The 18,341-nt window shown below is 38.4% G+C and overlaps 1 protein-coding gene across 1 annotated transcript in view; it reads right to left on the bottom strand.

Moving 5' to 3' along the window:
- Positions 1 to 18,341, bottom strand: part of LOC149075309 (short-chain specific acyl-CoA dehydrogenase, mitochondrial-like) — a 40,988-nt gene that overhangs the window by 12,569 nt on the left and 10,078 nt on the right. The window contains exons 3-7 of the mRNA XM_089242658.1: positions 16,237 to 16,386; positions 13,676 to 13,787; positions 4,320 to 4,435; positions 2,852 to 3,058; positions 1,332 to 1,388 (exon numbers count right to left, since the gene is read on the bottom strand). Coding sequence (XP_089098784.1) covers positions 1,332 to 1,388; positions 2,852 to 3,058; positions 4,320 to 4,435; positions 13,676 to 13,787; positions 16,237 to 16,386 — 642 coding nt within the window. The remainder of the gene's footprint in view (positions 1 to 1,331; positions 1,389 to 2,851; positions 3,059 to 4,319; positions 4,436 to 13,675; positions 13,788 to 16,236; positions 16,387 to 18,341) is intronic.

The following is an 18,341-nucleotide window of genomic DNA, read 5'->3' as shown; positions in this document are numbered from 1 at the left end:
ACTAGCATAGAATATAATACACAATCATATGATATAATATATACACATATCATGTGTGCTAAAATTTGAAAGAAATCAATGGATAAATAATATTTTTAACGATATTTCTACGCAAGAAAACTTTTTACTATATTAAAAGGCAGGAGCTCACTTATAAGTATATTTCTTCACATATTTATTCTCTCTTATAACTACTAAGTTATATTTAAAAACTGAAAAGAAAATCCAGAGAGAGAGGGGGAAAGAGGTGTCACGTCTACTTACTTTTATTGTCACCCGTTATCTTCAACTGATTTAATATTTAATTTTAGTTTAATTATCTTTTAATATTTAAGTGAAACAATTAAATATTGAAAGATAATACAGAAACGAAAATTTTAATTTCCATACTTAATAAAATATAAATGAAAAGTTGAAAGCAATGTTATCGCATGTACAGGGTGGGCAAAAAGTCCGTAGAAACTTTAAAAATTCATAAAAACCGGGAAAAATAACCGAAATAAAAAACGGTTTGCAGGGTTAGCATCATTAGGTCACGGGAATTTAAGACAAAAAATAACTTAAAAATAGCCGATAGGTGGAGCTGGTACGAGTGGTACGGTCACGGGTGTATCGATCCGGTGCATCTAATCTGTCAGAACAGAAAGATGCGATCCGCAGAGAGGTGTCATGTATACATCCAGACCTGCTGCTTTCTACCGTTACTGGATTTGTGACTCGCCTGCAATGTGTTATTCCCTGTGGTGGTGGTCATGTGGGACACATATTGCTGTAATAAACGATTTCGAGGCATTCTGTTCGTTATTCGCATATCTTTTCTTTGACTTGCGTACGTCAGCGCATCCCATCGACTGTTTTTTGAGTTATTTTTCCCCCCGTCTTAAAAAAATTCCCGTGACCTAGCGATGCTAACCCTGCAAACCGTTTTTTATTTCGGTTATTTTCCCAGTTTTTATGCATTTTTAAAGTTTCTACGGACTTTTTGCCCACCCTGTATATGTAACTCAAAAGTAAGTCCGGCTTATTATTTTATTTTTAATTTTTTCGACTTCTTATCTCTAAGGAAACTTAAGATTTCAAGGATTGTGAATTATTGACATATTGGAAAACCCCACCGAATAATCGAATTTTCACTGTGAATATCGGAACTTCTAACACGGATTTCTATGACGGTGATCGTGAGCTTATAAGTGAAATGATGCTTACACCGTCAAAGTAATGCTGATGATGCATAGGACGCCTGTGCGAAATTGCCTTTATCATCCAAAAGTATGAATTAGTATTATTTAAAAAAGTATTATTTACTTAATTAACATCAATCATTCACTTACTTGCGCTATTCCGAGAGCTTGTCCGGCTACACCGATTCTACCAGCATCCAGAGTTACCTAATAATAAATTCAGAACTGCGTATGCAAATGGTGATTGAAAAAAGTTACGGAAAATTTTCTAAGAGACAATTCGATGTGTAATAATTTAATTTTATAATGTATAGCATTATCATATGCAAGATCATTCCCAAAAAAGAAACACACCATTGATGAAAATTGGTAAAACTGGAACAAAAGCCGACTTTTTGTTTCAGTTTTACCAATTCTCCTGAAGATGCCAACCACTAGTGCTGGGGGAAACGTTGAGGACAAACTAAAACGGACGACGGTCTTCGAACCCGAATATACAATTTTCATCAAATGATGGCCGTGAAAACCTTATCAACTATAAACACATTATTATAAACTTGGATGGCAAGTCTTTTTTTGCGTTTTGGTGTGCAATCCAAAAGGAAACTGCGTTCGGAAAAGATAAATAAACACTCGAATATGAAGTAGAAATCTGTAAGAGTTAGATTATAGCTAAACAAAAAATTTTTATACTGTAAGATTGCGTTATAATTCTGTGGTGTTTGGTCAGAACATAACTCCAAAATCACATTTTTGAGATATAAGCGTTTTCACTATCATTTAAAAATCAAAAATAACGCATACACACTTAAGTGATGCATACACACATTTTCATATAAAATACACAATCAAATATACGACATGCATCAGCATGTCGTTTAGCCGTGCACACGTATTTGTGCATTTATCTCACTTCTAATTAGTTATAATTGGGAAGACTTACTTATAGATCAAAAATCCATTTTTTGGAGATATCATGTTCTGACCAACCACCACAGTATAGCGTATCCCAAATTGTTTACACAGCGGATATATCTGTGTAACCGTTTACTTTAGAAACATACTTTCAATTACAAAAAAGTTTTCGAATGACGTGCAGTTACTTAAAATTTTAAAATTTGCTTGAAGGGTCGCATATATAAATACGAAAAATAAAAAAAGGAATTGTTTATGCAGTCTCCGTATGCTCAAATACCCAATTAAAAGTTTTCCTGAGGCCAAGATGAAAATTCCCCTTTTCTACGTGCAATATTCGCTGAGATATCAGAATTCAAATATCAGAGGAAAGTTGGGAAAGAACAGCATAAACTAACGGACTTCATTATGCTGTTATTTTACGTTTTTTTTTTCCGATTTTGAAATCAATTATCTCAGAGAATATTGCACTTAGAAACGTGGAATTTTTTTTTTCGTTAGTCTCAAATGTGACAGGAAAACTTCTTAATTGGGTTTTAGAGCACACGGGGAGTGTATAAGAAGTTTATTTCTTTATTTTTTATGTACATGACCTCCCTAAAACAATTTGCAAGACTTTAAGTAACTGCATTTCATTTGAAAACTTTAGAAATATACTTTCAATTAAAAAAAGTCAACGGTTACAGAGATATCCGTTATGCGAACAATTTGGGATAGGCTGTATGTAAATACGCATTTGTATACAATTTATTTACCATGGCTATTTTGAAACCTTCTCCAGGTTGGCCCAATAGGTTTTCTTTTGGTATTTTGCAGTCTTCAAAAATAAGAGAGCATGTGGATGATCCTCGAATTCCCATTTTATCCTCTTTTTTACCTAAAGAGAAACCGGGAATGTTTTTTGGCACGATAAACGCACTTATACCTTTGTGTTTCCTTGATTTGTCAGTTGTGGCAAACACCTGGAAATAAAATTAAAAGTAGACTATTTTTCTTAATTTTGATCAATATTTGCATTACAAATTTTAAAAAAAATGAAATTTTTAAAAAATGAATTTGGTAGGAGAAATTATGCTCTGGGATCTGCATTGTGTACGTTTTGTTTTTGTTCTATTGTCTTCATTTTGTATATTATTTGTGTTCATGTATTTGTGATGTGTGTTGTTTTGCAATTAAAAAAATTTGCAACGAAATGTTTATACCTCCAATATTCACATCTAGATGCGTGATTCCCTTCCATCATTTTTATTAAAGGGCTTCTTTGATGGTAAATGCCACCATTTGAAACACTTTATTTTTATAATGAGAACCTCTCTTACGGTTTGAGAATTTGATAAAGATAACAGAGGACACTTTGCTGCATTTATGCACGCTTTTCCCAAATATTTAGAATATTATTTGAAATTTTTGCTGTTTTTGAATAATTTCTAACATTTAGAGGCAATTCTGAGCTGCATTGACACGTACGATCATCTAAAAAATGGTATCAAACCCAAACCAGTTGACTACCAAGTAACTATAATACCATGCATTTCATATTGCACAGTCGGGAAGGAAAAAGCATACATACACAGATTTATTGACAAGGTAATGTACGCGGTGGTCATAAAACAACTTTGCCGATAAATGAGCCCCTATCGACGATTGCGAATGAAATTCAAGATATAGGTGATTCAGAATATGCACTCGAGAATGAGAAGAGCAAGAAACGCCTAGCTCTCGCGGTTACGGCCACCGAAAAAATATTTCGAAAAATTCAAATGTGGACACCCGCTTTCATCCATTGCAAAGTTATTGAAGCAGTGAAAAACCATGAAATGCTCCCTGCAACACCATAAAACAACCAATGCAGATCACATTTCCGCCGCAGGAAGTCCCCCTACAGACGGGTTAGAGCACCGACCCTTTCTCGAGATCTTTTTGCCTTCGTCTCACATTCCAGCGTTTATGGTGCTAGGGGTACCATTCAAACGCCATTTATGACGTTTTACTGCCCGATCACTATGCAATAAGTAAAAGTGAGTGTTGCCATTAGAACTTTTCGAAATTTTAATGCTGCAACTATATCAGCGTGAGCTAGGTTTTTGTTTCTCTTCTTATTCTCGAACGCATATATGAAACATACATATCTCGAATTTCATTCGCATTCGTTGATTTTTGCGATCGCTAGGAGCTCTCAAACTCATTTTATAACCTCCCTATATTTAAAGAAGAAAAACTCACAACAGCAGCATCTGCTTCATATCCATTTGATGTCCATGCCTTCGTACCATTCAGCACCCAACAGTCACCATCGAGTTTAGCGGTAGTCGAAGCAGCTCCAGCATCACTTCCATTTCCTAAATTTGATTTTGCTCATTTTAATTTTCATACTGATGCATCAATGGAAAGATATACAGGACGTGAAATCTTGTCCTTACCCACCTTTCATCTTTTGAACCGTTGGTGATAGAAACATACTTTCAATTAGAAAAAGTATCCAAATAAAAAAAACCATTTTAGATAGGCCATTTTCTCTACCAGAGACCGTATATGTACTGAGATGCAAAATGTAATTTTTTATACTGTCTCCATGACCTGCAACTTCAAATTTCAATTTGCCTTATTTCTAATGGGCCCAAGGAAAATTCTAAAAATTCATAATAGATGGATCCGTGAACAGTCTGAGCTGGAGTGGGGGCTCTGCTAAAGGTCCCAGCTTAGGATCCCCTACTGCAGGATGTGGGGTATAATAAAGTTTTTTTGAGCAATAATATTAATTGAATTGTGAAATTTGCATCAAAATTTTAACATTTGTTGTTTGTGTGAAGTAAATTAACATTAGTGAGATGCGCAAGGCAAAGTCCTTTTTGGGTTTTTTGTAATTGTAATCACTAAGAATATAGACCAGACTCGATTTTGGTTTATATCCCTTTAGAGATTACAATTGCACAAACCGAAAGAGGATTTTGACTTGCGCATCTTATTAATCTTAATTTACCACACACAAACAGCAACTGTTAAAATTTTGATACAAATTTCAATGAAAATTACTGCACAAAAAATATTTATCAATATCATACTATATTAACTTTTTCTATGCTGCACATCAATCAAAGAATCGCAACAGTTGTATTTTTTACATGATAGGTGACAGCAGTAGTTCCAGTTCAATGATGTTTTTCACGTGTAATGTAATAGTGACGGGCAAATTACGGCCCGCTTAGAGGTTCCATCCGGCCTACCGCAAATTTTAAAATAACAGAAATCAAATTTTCAATTTCAGTGTAAATAAATATTGTAACAGGCAAGCTGTTAATAAGGATGTACAGTAATACTTTTATTCACGAGACACGTGAGATTTAAGTTGTATCGAGAGAAGAAGACTTTCTCGAGGAGTTCGATTTTAACCTTCATGACGAAGGGTTGTGTGTTTCGCAGGTTAATGCAAAATAAAGGAATGCTTCATGTTCGTCGCTTCGTATACACCTCACCAATCGTCACAATATGCATAAAGTTAAAATATGCAGTGGATCCTCGTTTATACGTCGTTTAAGAGGCCGGCTCAAAGCATCCTACAAATGCGTAAGTCTCACAACTGAGACTTCTTTAAAAAAATTACCCTTCCCCCCTCCAACACAAATAAAATGTTACAAAATTCAATGTGTTCAATGGTATCTCCAATTATGCATGAAGAAAAAATCATTTCAATCATACTTGAGGGGAAAAAAGTTTAATTTTAAAATCGCATTTCAAATTGCTTAGAGAAATTGGCGGAAGTTTATCTCGAGACTGATCATATGGTATTCCTTTGAAGATTAAAAAATCAAACATTAGTGTTAATTATTAGTTTTTCTTTCGTGACATATGCTTTTATATGGTTTACGGAAAATTCACCGCCGGAAAATTCACCGACAACAATTCACCGCCATGCAATTCACCGCTAGGAAAATTCACCGACCAACAATTCACCGCCATGCAATTCACCACTAGGAAAATTCACCGACCAACAATTCACCGACGACAGTTCGATGCGAGTCAGTTAGCGAGGGAATGAGCGATTGAGTTACTGAGTGAGTGAGTGACCCAGTGAGTGACTGAGTGACCGAGTGAGTAAGTGATTCAGTGAGCGAGTGGGTTACTGATTCAATGAGCGAGTAAGTCAGTCCGTGAGTGAGCGATCTAGTGAGTGAGTAAGTGCCATGTCCTAAGGATATGGCGGAAAGTTTAAATAATGACTGTATGAGAATAAATTCAGATGATACGGATTCGGGTTGCTGTATTTTTTAAATATATGACATCCATATTTATTGGGCATATTTTTCTCTCTGGGCATTTTGCCTGTTGTGGCCTTGTATTTGTATAAATTACAAATTGCTGTTGCCCAATACAAGATCGTATATTCAACAAAATTCCATTAACTCTGTTTTACTCAGAAACTTCTAATGAAATGTTAAAAGAGATAATAACAGAATTAAAAGATAATAAAGTAAGTGGATACGCGATGAATCAACCCCCTAAAAATGCTTAAAAACATGTCCTGTTATCACTTTGATGTTATAAAAAACATCGCTGATCATCAGTAACCAATGGATTTTTTTTCTGCTGAACTAGCTGTTACCCGCGATTTCACGTGATGAACTTTCAGGAATCCCGCCTTAGTGCGTATCTAGTATATGTACTCTATATTTACTATATACGTATATATATACTTCCTATGCAACGGAAATTAGTGACGATTTTTTTATTACGGGAGTCGGTGACGTTTTTTGAGTGATGGAAATCTGTTACGTTTTTGTGTTACGGAAGTCGGTTACGATTTTGGGGTCAAGTTTTCATTTAACTCTTGGATATATCGGGACCCATTTGACACACGGGACCAAGTAATGTGCATGTACCCAGAGTTTCCCACATAACACAGCAGGTCCCCTAAGCTGAAATAGATGGCGGGCCCCCAAACCAGCTTTTTCACGGGCCCCTCTGTGCTTAATTTATAGTGTGAAAATATCAAAAAGCGATAAGAAACGTTCCGGCCCCTGTCAGCCCTGCCCTCGTGGGGGTCATGCCGAGAGGTATGTATACGTAAAATATACATACGTCACCAGTGCTCCCAACATACAGGGTCGGGGTACCCGGGGGATTGCACATATACTTTCATGGGGAAGTTAAAAGGTTTCATTTCCAGGGGTCCTTGCGGTAGTGGAAGCCCAAGGTATATCCAGTCTGGGACCCCATAAAATTTGCGAATTCAGTCAAGGGTAATTGCGGGGGGGGGGGGAGGGGGCTGGATTTTATTCGTTGGTAAAATGAATATTTGCAGTGGCCCTCACAGGGGGATGCCCGATTGGCTTCCGAGTCAGGGGTCTCGTTTCATTTTGGGGGCACTGGATGAATCTCATTCTTTTCTGTCGTTTAACATTGTAGAATTTTCAACAGCGGAAGCCCGAGATAAATCCAGTGTCTGGGTGCCCCACTAAATATCTGCGTATTGGGTCCCCGTTACTGGATGTGGGCCCTGGATTTATTCGTTTTTAAATTGATAAAAATTAAAAATTTTCGTGGCCACTCACAGGGGGTATGTCCGACAAGCCTTCAGGTCGGGGCCCCATGGGAAAAGTTGACAGGTTTCATTTCGGGTGTCCCTGGATGAATCTCATTGATTTTTGTTGTTTAACATTGTAAAATTTGCAACACATCGGTAGCCCGAGATAAACCCAGTCAGGGCCCCCACTACAATTCAACGAATTGGAGTTTGGGGACCCCCCCCATGGGGAAGTTTTCTGGGGTTACTTGATGAATCACGTTTGTTTTTTGTTGCTTTATTATTATAAAATTCGCTTCTTCTGTAAGCTGGTGCTTTCACGTGTCCCTTTCCATAGCACGCTGATGAAGTGAAACGAAATAAACAAGATATGTTATGAAGAGAAAAGGGGGGGGGTTGGCCGCCAAAGGTGGTAGGGGGGCAGAGCCCCCTAGTACTGTATATAAAATACCATGTCCTGACTGATTCATCATCGCCGAGCCAAAACCGCTGAAGCTGTAAATATCAAATTTTGTGAATAGTTTTTTTCACGACGTAAAGACTCACTACTCACTAAGAAATGGTTTTTCCATATCCGACAACCTAAGGGCGTCATAAGAGCGGAGGGGGGGGGTCAACGTTGAAATTATGCCGAGCCGAAACAGCTGAAGCTATAAATATGACATTAGATCAATATTGTAATATAGACTCATTGAGAAAGGATTTTTCCAAATTCAACCCCCTAAGGGGGGTCTTCAAAAGTTATATGGAGCAATCAGCACTGAGCCGAAGTCGCTTAAGCCATAAATATGAAATTTAGTTAGTATTATATTTTATAATGTACATACACACTAAGACAGGATTTCTGAAAGTTCATCACCCATGGGGGTTATGAGGTGAGAGTAATTTTGAGATTGCAAAAACACACGAGAGCGAAGCCGCGGATAACAGCTGGTAATAAAATATAATGCTTACTAAATTTTATATTTATGGCTTCAGGGATTTCGGCTCAGTGATGATTACTCCATATAACCTTTGAACCCCCCCCCCTCTTTATTAGGGGGGATTGAATTTTGTCATTTGACTTACAGTCTTAGACTTAAAACGAACATTCGATTATGTTGATTTAAATATTCTAACAAATAAAAACACTTCTCAGCAGGCAAATGAGGTAATGTACTATATTGGTTTAAAACATATTACTACAATAGGAAACAAGCTGTGCCATAATAAATGGTAAAATCAGCACATTTGAAATATAATGAAAAGAGTCCCACAAGGATCGGCCCTTGGGTCATAATTATTTCTAGTTTATATTAATGATTTATGTAAAATTAAGTAGAACGGTAAAATAATTTCATTCGCAGATGACACAAGCCTATATGTTGAAGACGGGGGTGGATTTAGAGCTCGCTGTTGGTAGGGGTGATTTTAAAAATCTTTAAAAATCTAGTCTAAGCATCGGTGACCACATGTCCTGCATTTTGTCTCGTATTTTCCGTGACAGTTCGGTTTTTCTGTTTTTCTTCTCCATCCAGACTTTTTGAAAAATGTCACGGTTTTACTCGTTTATAGTCGAAGTTTTCTTGAATTTGTTGTTTAATTTTTTGTTGCAATATTACCATATAGAAGTTTCGAAAATTTCATAAAATATCGCATTTCGTTTGAGGGGAAATCTAAGGAGAACACCTACATCCAGCATTGGATTGAAATTGGTTGTTGATGATGCCACACCTATTAAAACCAGTATTTTAAATACAGTTAAACTCGGTTATAACGACATCGAAGATTTCGCGGGATTTCGGCGTTATAACCGAGTCTGGCTGTATTGCTTTCACTTTTAGAATATTGTTCTAGAGCTCTTTTAGTTATTTTCTAACATTTACCGGTGATTATGTGTGATCCCCACCTCATATTAGACTACGTATATATACACTACGTACATATTACACTACGACGCAGTTCGTTTTGTAGAGGCCATATAATTATGTCCTACTACTGATGCTGGAAAACAAATTAATGAAATAAAGTGAATATAAAGATAAGTTTAATTTTCTCAATCAGCAAAACTGGTAAAAGAAAGCCATAGCCTCATATTGTTTAAAATTATATGCGTGAGCTCAAAAATCGTATGAAATTATCTCGTTTTAAACATCCAATTCTTGGACATAAAACCTCTTGGGTGACGAATAACATTTTCGAAAACAAACTCACGGAACCACAGCTTCATGAAACGATATAAAAAATGGCATTCTTTTTGGGCAATGTTAGAGGAGTATTTTAGAAGGATAATTTTCACACAGTTTTCATTACACGCATATTTAATTGGTAATTTTCAATCAAAACCTACAATATTTAATTAGTAATATCTGACAAAATTTTCATTCAAAACATACAGTATTTATTTAACAATTTTCGACATGATTTCCTCCCTTACATATTTATAATTAAAGGGTTCCAATCTACTAATCTAGAAAAACAGATAACACGCAAATGTAAGGAAAAACGGGAGAAAAATATTAATTTCTCACAAATATTGATATCATAATTAAAATGATACATTATGAGCTATACCTCTCAAATAGTCTTTAATGTCACATCCTTGATGATACTTATCAACTAAATTCTTTAATCTCTGCGCAGAGTCCCGGTATTTCTTTCTCCTAATCAATGTGATGGTTTTGTCCACTTACAATTTGCACCATCCGAACTTCATTCAAACTCTGTTCTCTTTTTATGGCACCGATGAACTTCCATATATCTGGGTGGTGAGCAGATAATTGCTGTTGGAACGCTCGATGCCATCCTTCTATAGAATTGTTGGTAAATCGTTACGCGTTCCTTGAAAGCAGTTCCGAATGTCGATGTCAAAGCGCGGCTGACGACGACCACCACGACGAAGAGGACGCCCGATCCAAGTGTCTTCAAATCAACACTTCATCATAAATACGTTTTCGGAACAATCGGATTTTTTAATCATTTGTGACACTACTACGTTAAAAACTAACTAACTAACCAATTCACTCACTCCCTCACTCACTTACTGACCATTCACTCGCTCCCTCACTTACCAATTCACCCACTCCCTCACTCACTAACCAATTTACTCGCTCGCTCAATCACTGACTCGATCAACCACTTACTCACTCGGCCACTCAGTCACTACTGGGTCACTCACTCACCCTCTCAATCACTGACTCGATCAATCACTTACTCACTCGGTCACTCAGTCACTACTGGATTGCTCACTCACCCGCTCAATCACTTACTCACTCGGTCACTCAATCACTTACTTACTCTGTCACTCAGTCACTCACTGGGTCACTCACTCACCCGCTCAATCATTTACTCACTCGGTCACTCAATCACTTACTTACTCGGTCACTCACTGGGTCACTCACTCACCGCTCAATCACTCACTCACTCGGTCACTCAATCACTTACTTACTCGGTCACTCACTGGGTCACTCACTCACTCGGTCACTCAGTCACTCACTGGGTCACTCACTCACCCGCTCAATCATTTACTCACTCGGTCACTCAATCACTTACTCGGTCACTCACTGGGTCACTCACTCACCCGCTCAATCACTTACCCACTCGGTCACTCACTCACTCGGTCACTCAATCACTTACTTACTCGGTCACTCACTGGGTCACTCACTCACTCGGTCACTCAATCACTTACTCGGTCACTCAGTCACTCACTTGGTCACTCAATCACTTACTTACTCGGTCACTCAGTCACTCAATCGGTCACTCAATCACTTACTTACTCGGTCACTCAGTCACTCACTCGGTCACTCAATCACTCGGTAACTCAATCACTCGGTAACTCAATCACTTACTCACTCACTCGGTCACTCACTGGGTCACTCACTCACTTACTCACTCGGTCGCTCAATCACTGACTCAGTCACTCAATCACTGACTCGGTCACTCAATCACTGACTCACTGGGTCACTCACTCATTCAGTAACTCAATCGCTCACTCCCTCGCATTGAACTGTTGTCGGTGAATTGCTAGTCGGTGAATTTTCCTAGCGGTGAATTTTCCTAGTGGTGAATTGCATGGCGGTGAATTGTCGGTCGGTGAATTTTCCTAGCGGTGAATTGCATGGCGGTGAATTGTTGGTCGGTGAATTGCATGGCGGTGAATTGTTGGTCGGTGAATTTTCCTAGCGGTGAATAGCATGGCGGTGAATTGTTGGTCGGTGAATTTTCCTAGCGGTGAATTGTTGGTCGGTGAATTTTCCGGCGGTGAATTGTTGTCGGTGAATTGCTGGCGGTGAATTTTCCGGACACGCTTTTATATTGGGTTGCTGTATTTTGGTTTTATTTGACCCATCCATATTTTTTTCAGTCATCTCGCTGGTGGTGATTTTGCTTGTTGTGGCCCTTACGTTTGTATCTGTACTTGAAATCGTGGCATTGTTGAAAAAATACAACGTATCCCACTACTTCACTTCTAAGTATGAAAATTTCAATTACAAATCAATGTCAGAATATGTCCGGCCCGCTAAACGTTTCCCTCTTTGTTTCATGGCCCGCTCCTGAAAAAGTTTGCCCCTAACTGTAATATAATACAGGGTGATTCCATAATTCTTTCGCCGCATTTTACTGGTTAGTGACATACTTTCATTTGGAGAAAGTATTCAAATAACGTTTACAACTCAGATGCATCGTTCATGTTACAAGGACTTGTGTAATTATTATTATTAAGATATAAAAATTTACCTTTTTATACGGACACCTTGTGCTCAAAAACCAAATTAGAAAGTGGATGTCCTGCCTCTCCTGAGGTCAACAAGAAAAATCCACTTTCCTAAGTGCAATATTCCCAGAGATTTAAAAAAATTGCAGGGAAGTTGGGTAAAAAACAGCATAAACTAACGAACAACGCTTATTTTCCTGATTTATGCTGTTTTTTAACTCAATTTTTCTCCGTTTTTCCAATTAGAGAATATCTCTGCTAATATTGCACTTAAAAAAGCGGAATTTTTTGTTGGCGTTATAGAAGAGACAGGGCAACAACTTCCTGATTGGGAGTTTATGAAAACAGGGTGCCCGTAAAAAAAGCTATTTTTTAATTTTGCTAGCCTCACAATCTCTTCCAATATGAATGACACATCTGAGTCCTACACGTTATTTGGATACCTTTTTCCTACTTGGAAGTGTGTCACCAGGATCATCGCCAGTAAAATGCGGCAAGAGAAATTAGCCCCCTTGCATACAAGCCGTTGGCGATAAATTTGAAAGATCTGTATTAGACGTATAGGCGATAAATATGGTAGCGTTATTCGCATGTTAAAAAAAAAGTAAAAAAGGGAGGAAAGAAAAGAAAAAAATCGATAAGGGTGGTACAGTATTTATAGTAGATAAGTGGATAAGAGAGTTACGGAAAGATAACACATATAGAGTACCTCGCTTTTTCGCCCTCACCTACGTGTTCCCTTTCTCTCACTCCCATGTACAGTATATAATACTTCTGAGAAAGATTCATTATATGTGGGGGGAAGCTGAGGAGAACAGAGAGGGAAAAACACACAATTTTCTGTCATAGGATTACAATAAGCTTCGCGATGAGGGGAAAAGGGGTTTAAGATACGGTCAGCTGGATTGAATTTATTCCATTGGCATTCGGGCGCAATATTACATCCCTATCGTAAAGGGGGTTAAGTAATCACTCTGTATACGTACTATAATATCTACTTTCAATATTTTCTAGAAAGCAAATTTTTACTCATAAAATGTTATTTTTACCGGATTTTAGGGTTATGGACAAATATAACAAAGAAAGGCACTATTTTTTCTTGGTGAATAAGTTTGCGAAATATGGAAGTTTTAGAGTCTGCGAATGACTGAGAATTATTCCCTGCATACGGAGTTTTTTGCAGAGGAAAGAAAAATTGCCTATATTGCATGTAAGGTAGCATGTTAAGTTATAAGTTCGCACAGATATAAAAATTCAATGCGCTGAGAAACAACAGGTCAGTGCAGGTGAAATATGCTTTACACCTTGTATACATTGTTGGACTATCACTTTGAGCAACAATTAGTTCACGAATATTACGCTCACCTGGCTCACTTAAGGCAAAACATCCTATTCTTTCGCCATTTGTGAATGGAGTGAGGAACTGCTGTTTCTGCGACTGATTTCCAAATGCTTGTATTGGGCCAATATATAAAGACTGGGTGAAATATGCATAAATAAATGTTTATCAATGATATATTATACATTAGCAATACAATTACAGTTGAAAGTTTTTTTAAGAAAGCTGAATTAAAGTCATTAATTTCTTTTTAGGATTCCTACATACAAAACAATAAAAACTTTCTATGCATTTAAATTTCTCTAATTTTACTTCCAGAACGATTGCGATAAAACAGCGGGGCTCACCCTTAGACGGCGCGGGACACTTCATTGGTTTGAAAACCACGTTCGTACGCCACTTAAGCGATCTGGAACAGCGTCGCAGATCCCGTAAGTGATCTGGAACTATGTCGAAGGTCATATAAGTGATCTGAAACTGTGCCGCGGATACTTGAGTGATGTGGACCCATACCGCGGGCCAGTTAAGTGCTCTTGAACTGTCTTGCGGGCTTTCTTTCTTTCTTTCTTTCAAACCGAACAAAACTCAAGTATATCGTCATTGGCAATTTACTACCTAATGAGTTGTGCCGGGAGTGTAAGTGTGTGTACTTGACAGTCTGCGTAGTCGTGTATGATTTTTCAGTACTGCCATCAATATTTCAGAAGTGAAGTGTAATGACCGAATATTTATACTGTTTATAGGCCTATTGCTCTCTGTGGCGAGACTGTTTAACTGGGAGATCGGCTCATATTTGCGCCTCGAAGTTGGGAACCCCAGAAAACCCATTTGTCTCGCGGGCTGCTTGAGTGATGTGGATTTGCACCATGGGCCGCTTAAGTGCTCTGGAACTATACGCAGGTCATATAAGTTATCTGTAAATGTGCAACGAATGCTTGAGTGATCTGGAATTGTGCATTCAAACTCTAAACCAATGGCGTGCAACCCTTAGAAGAGTGTGGGTCACTTCATTGATTGGAAAACGTTTTGTCGCGGATCACTAAAGTAATCAAGAACCGCGCCGTAGGTTGCTTAATTCATCTGTAAATGTGCTACTTTACAGCACACCAACTCCGGTCATGTATAGCCATACGGCAATTTCCAACCAAATGAGTTTGGTGAGAGATGAAGGTGTCATCTATCGGTGGTCTCCCCAGGCTCGGTTTGTAAATTTGCTGAGGGTCACTTCAATGAGCTAGAAATGTGCGTTCGGCCACTTGAGCGGTCTAAAACTGCAGGAGAACTAAGGCATCTGGAACTGTGGCTCAGGTCACTGAAGTGACCTGTAAATGTCCCACGGGTCTCTCTACCTTAAGTTATCTTCTTCTTCACCACACACCACCTTCGGCCACATCGCTACAGTACAATTTACTGCCGTTATGGAGCTGGGTTGGAAATAAAAACGCCATCTCTCGGTAGTTGCCTCAAGCTCGTTAGGGAAAAACATCTTAATATCCATATTGTTCCCCCGGATCGAATTTGCGACCTGACGGCAAGCTTTATGGTGGTAGGCGAGAGCATCTTACCATCACTCCACTTGGGCGCCCACTCAAATTATCTGGAGCAACACTGAAGGTCAATCAAGTGACCTGTAAGTGCACCGTAGATCGATTAACTGATCTGTAAATGTGCCACGAACCGCTTGAGTGATCTCGAACTTTATCGTGGGTAACTTAAGTGATATGGAACTGCCCCACGAGCCCCACTGTTGACATTGGTAGATAAAGCACAGTTATTGGTCAAGTTGTTTAACCTCGGTGACGAATCACCGAAGCTCTTTACGAACGTTTTGGACTTGGAAGAAATTGATAAAAGATTTGGGTTCAATCACTCTTGCCAGACTGATGAGCAGCTCCCTCTATCGACAAAAAATTGAACTGAATTTTTTTCTGGAGCAAAAAAGATCCCCTTTCATGCGAATGATTTTCCAACAAACCGTATTCAAATACGTACATCAATTTCTTCAGTTTTCATGAATTTTTAAACTATTTTCGAATTTATGGGATAACCTTTATACGTCCAATAAACGGTAATACAAATTTTTTTGTCACCGTCTGTTTTTCTCGTCTTTCAATTTCAAACATTTCAATTTCGCACAAATGCAACTTTAAATGAGTATTTTTTTCCCCTCCCTCTCACTCAAATGTTCAAAGACTATGCAAGGGGTCTGTGCAGCCGAAATTCGGGTCTTTTTTGCAGGGCCCTTCGTGAAATTCCAAATCTGGAAAAAACAGACCCTTCACATAATACAAATTGACGAAACCATAAATTTCAAATTTCATTTCTTTTGTATGAAATTAACTAGATTGTTTCGCTTCACATAAAATTAGTTATTTTACACAAAATTAATGAAAATGCAAAGGCCGTAACAGGCAAATTTCCCATCATTTTCACAAAAAAATGCCCTGTAAAAATACCTGGACAGACCCCTGCTATTACTTTTCCACTAAGATCTTGGGCTGCCCTTGAAATAAAGCTATTAAAGCTAACAGTTGATTTATTCTAATGATAATGAAAAACTTCATGAAATTAATCTCAAGACACTTACGTTATTAACACTCATCACAACACCAGTAGAAGCACAACCTCGACTAATTTCTTCCATGGCGATAGCGTAAGCCAAATGGTCAAGACCAGCTCCACCATCACGCTCTGGCACAGCAATGGCCATCAACCCCAGCTTCCCTAATTTCTTTACCTGATTCCATTGTAAAAAGAAATGTTTAATTAGGGGGGGGGGGACCAAAACACATACTGTGTACATCTTACGGTGAATGTGAACCGGTTATTATTCATGCGTACAAATCGTCTTGGTAAGTTTGATAAATTTATCACTTTTACCGGCGAATATGCGTAATACCTAAGCGTCGTTGGTAAATAGTAAAAAAATTATCATTTTTACCGGAGATTTTGCATAATAACCAAGTGTCGTTGGTAAATTTGATAAATACCTGAAATTTATCGCCTCTATCTCTGATTATGCATAATACCTCAGTGTGGTTGGTGAATTTGATATATATGAAACGAAAAATTCCAAATCAGTCTAGTATGTGTGATGAATATAGTCAGACCTTGATATAAATGATAACAAATTTTACGATCGTACCCCGATATAATGACACAATACATGTATGAATTATCATGTATAGTATATTATAAAGTGCGATTTATCATGTTTACCAACGACGCAACGCTCTTGCGTATTATGTATAATCGCCAGTAAAAGTGAAATTTTTTTTAGCGCTTATAGCATTTACCAAAGACGCTTGGCTGCTATCAAAGCCTCCTAGATACTAGCATCTATCATCTAGGAGGCTTTGGTACTATGTATAATCGCCGTTGAAAGTGATTGATTTAGGGAAATTTATCAAACTTACCAAAATGCTCGGCGATTATGCATAGTAAATGCAATTATTACATTTACCGTAACATGCACAATGTGATTCCATAATTCCCACATTTTACAGGCGAACCGTTGATCCTAGAGGCATATTTCCAATCACGAAAACCTATCCAAATAACGTAATAACGTGCGAACCTCTCTTGTTGCAAAGGGTTGAATACTTATTAAAATACTAGGGGGGGGGGGGCCTCTGCCCCCCTGCCACCTTTGGCTGCCAACCCCCCCCCCCCCCTCTCTTCCCAACATATCTTGTTTATTTTGTCCCACTTCATCAGCGTGCTATGGAAAGAGACGTGTGAAAGCACCAGCTTACTGAAGAAGCGAATTTTAATAAAAATAATGATAAAGCAACAAAAAGCAAATGAGATTCATCAAGCACCCCCAGAAACTGGAGCCCCAGATTCAATTCGCTGAATTGTAGTGGGGCCCACACTGGATATATCTCGGGCTACCGATGTGTTGCAAATTTTACAATGTTAAACAACAAAAATCAATGAGATACATCCAGAGACCCCGAATTAGAACCTATCAACATTCCCATGGAGCACTGACCTGGAAGCTTGTCGGACACACACCCCTGTAAGGGGCCACGAAAATTTTTCATTTTTTTCAATTTTGCAACGAATAAAATCCAGGGCCCCACATCCAGTAGCGAGAACACAATACGCAGATTTTTAGTGGGGAATCCAGACTGGATTTACCTCGGTCTTCCGCTGTTGCAAATTGTATAATGTTAAAAAACAAAAAGAATCAGATTCATCCAGAGCCCCAAAATGAAACCTACAAACATGGGGCCCCCCCGACTTAGAACTTTGTCGGTCATCCCCCACTGCGAGTGCCATGAGAAATTTTCACTTGTATTCGTTTTACCAATGAATAAAAGCTAGGGCCCCCAATCAGTTGCCCGTTGTATTCGCATACTTTTAGTGGGGCCCCAGACTGTCTTTATCTCGGGCATCCGCTGTTGCAAATTCTGCAACAGAAAATAATGAGATTCATCCAGGGCCCCCAAAATGAAACCTGTACACATGGGGCCCCGACTTGGAAGCTTGTCGGTTATCCCCCGGTGTGAATGCCATGAAAAATTTTCATTTGTATTCGTTTTACCAACGAATAAAATCCAGGGCCCCCAACCTATTACCCGGGACACCAATTCGCATACTTTTAGTGGGGCCCCAGACTGGCTTTATCTCGGGCATCCGCTGTTGCACATTCTACAACAGAAAAGAATGAGATTCATCCAGGGCCCC

The sequence above is a fragment of the Pholcus phalangioides genome, unplaced genomic scaffold (genome assembly GCF_987345545.1).
Source record: "Pholcus phalangioides strain wild (caught in Gottingen) unplaced genomic scaffold, Ppha-v1.0 ptg000015l_1, whole genome shotgun sequence".
NCBI lineage: Eukaryota > Metazoa > Arthropoda > Arachnida > Araneae > Pholcidae > Pholcus > Pholcus phalangioides.
This window is presented reverse-complemented; position numbering and strand designations above follow the sequence as displayed.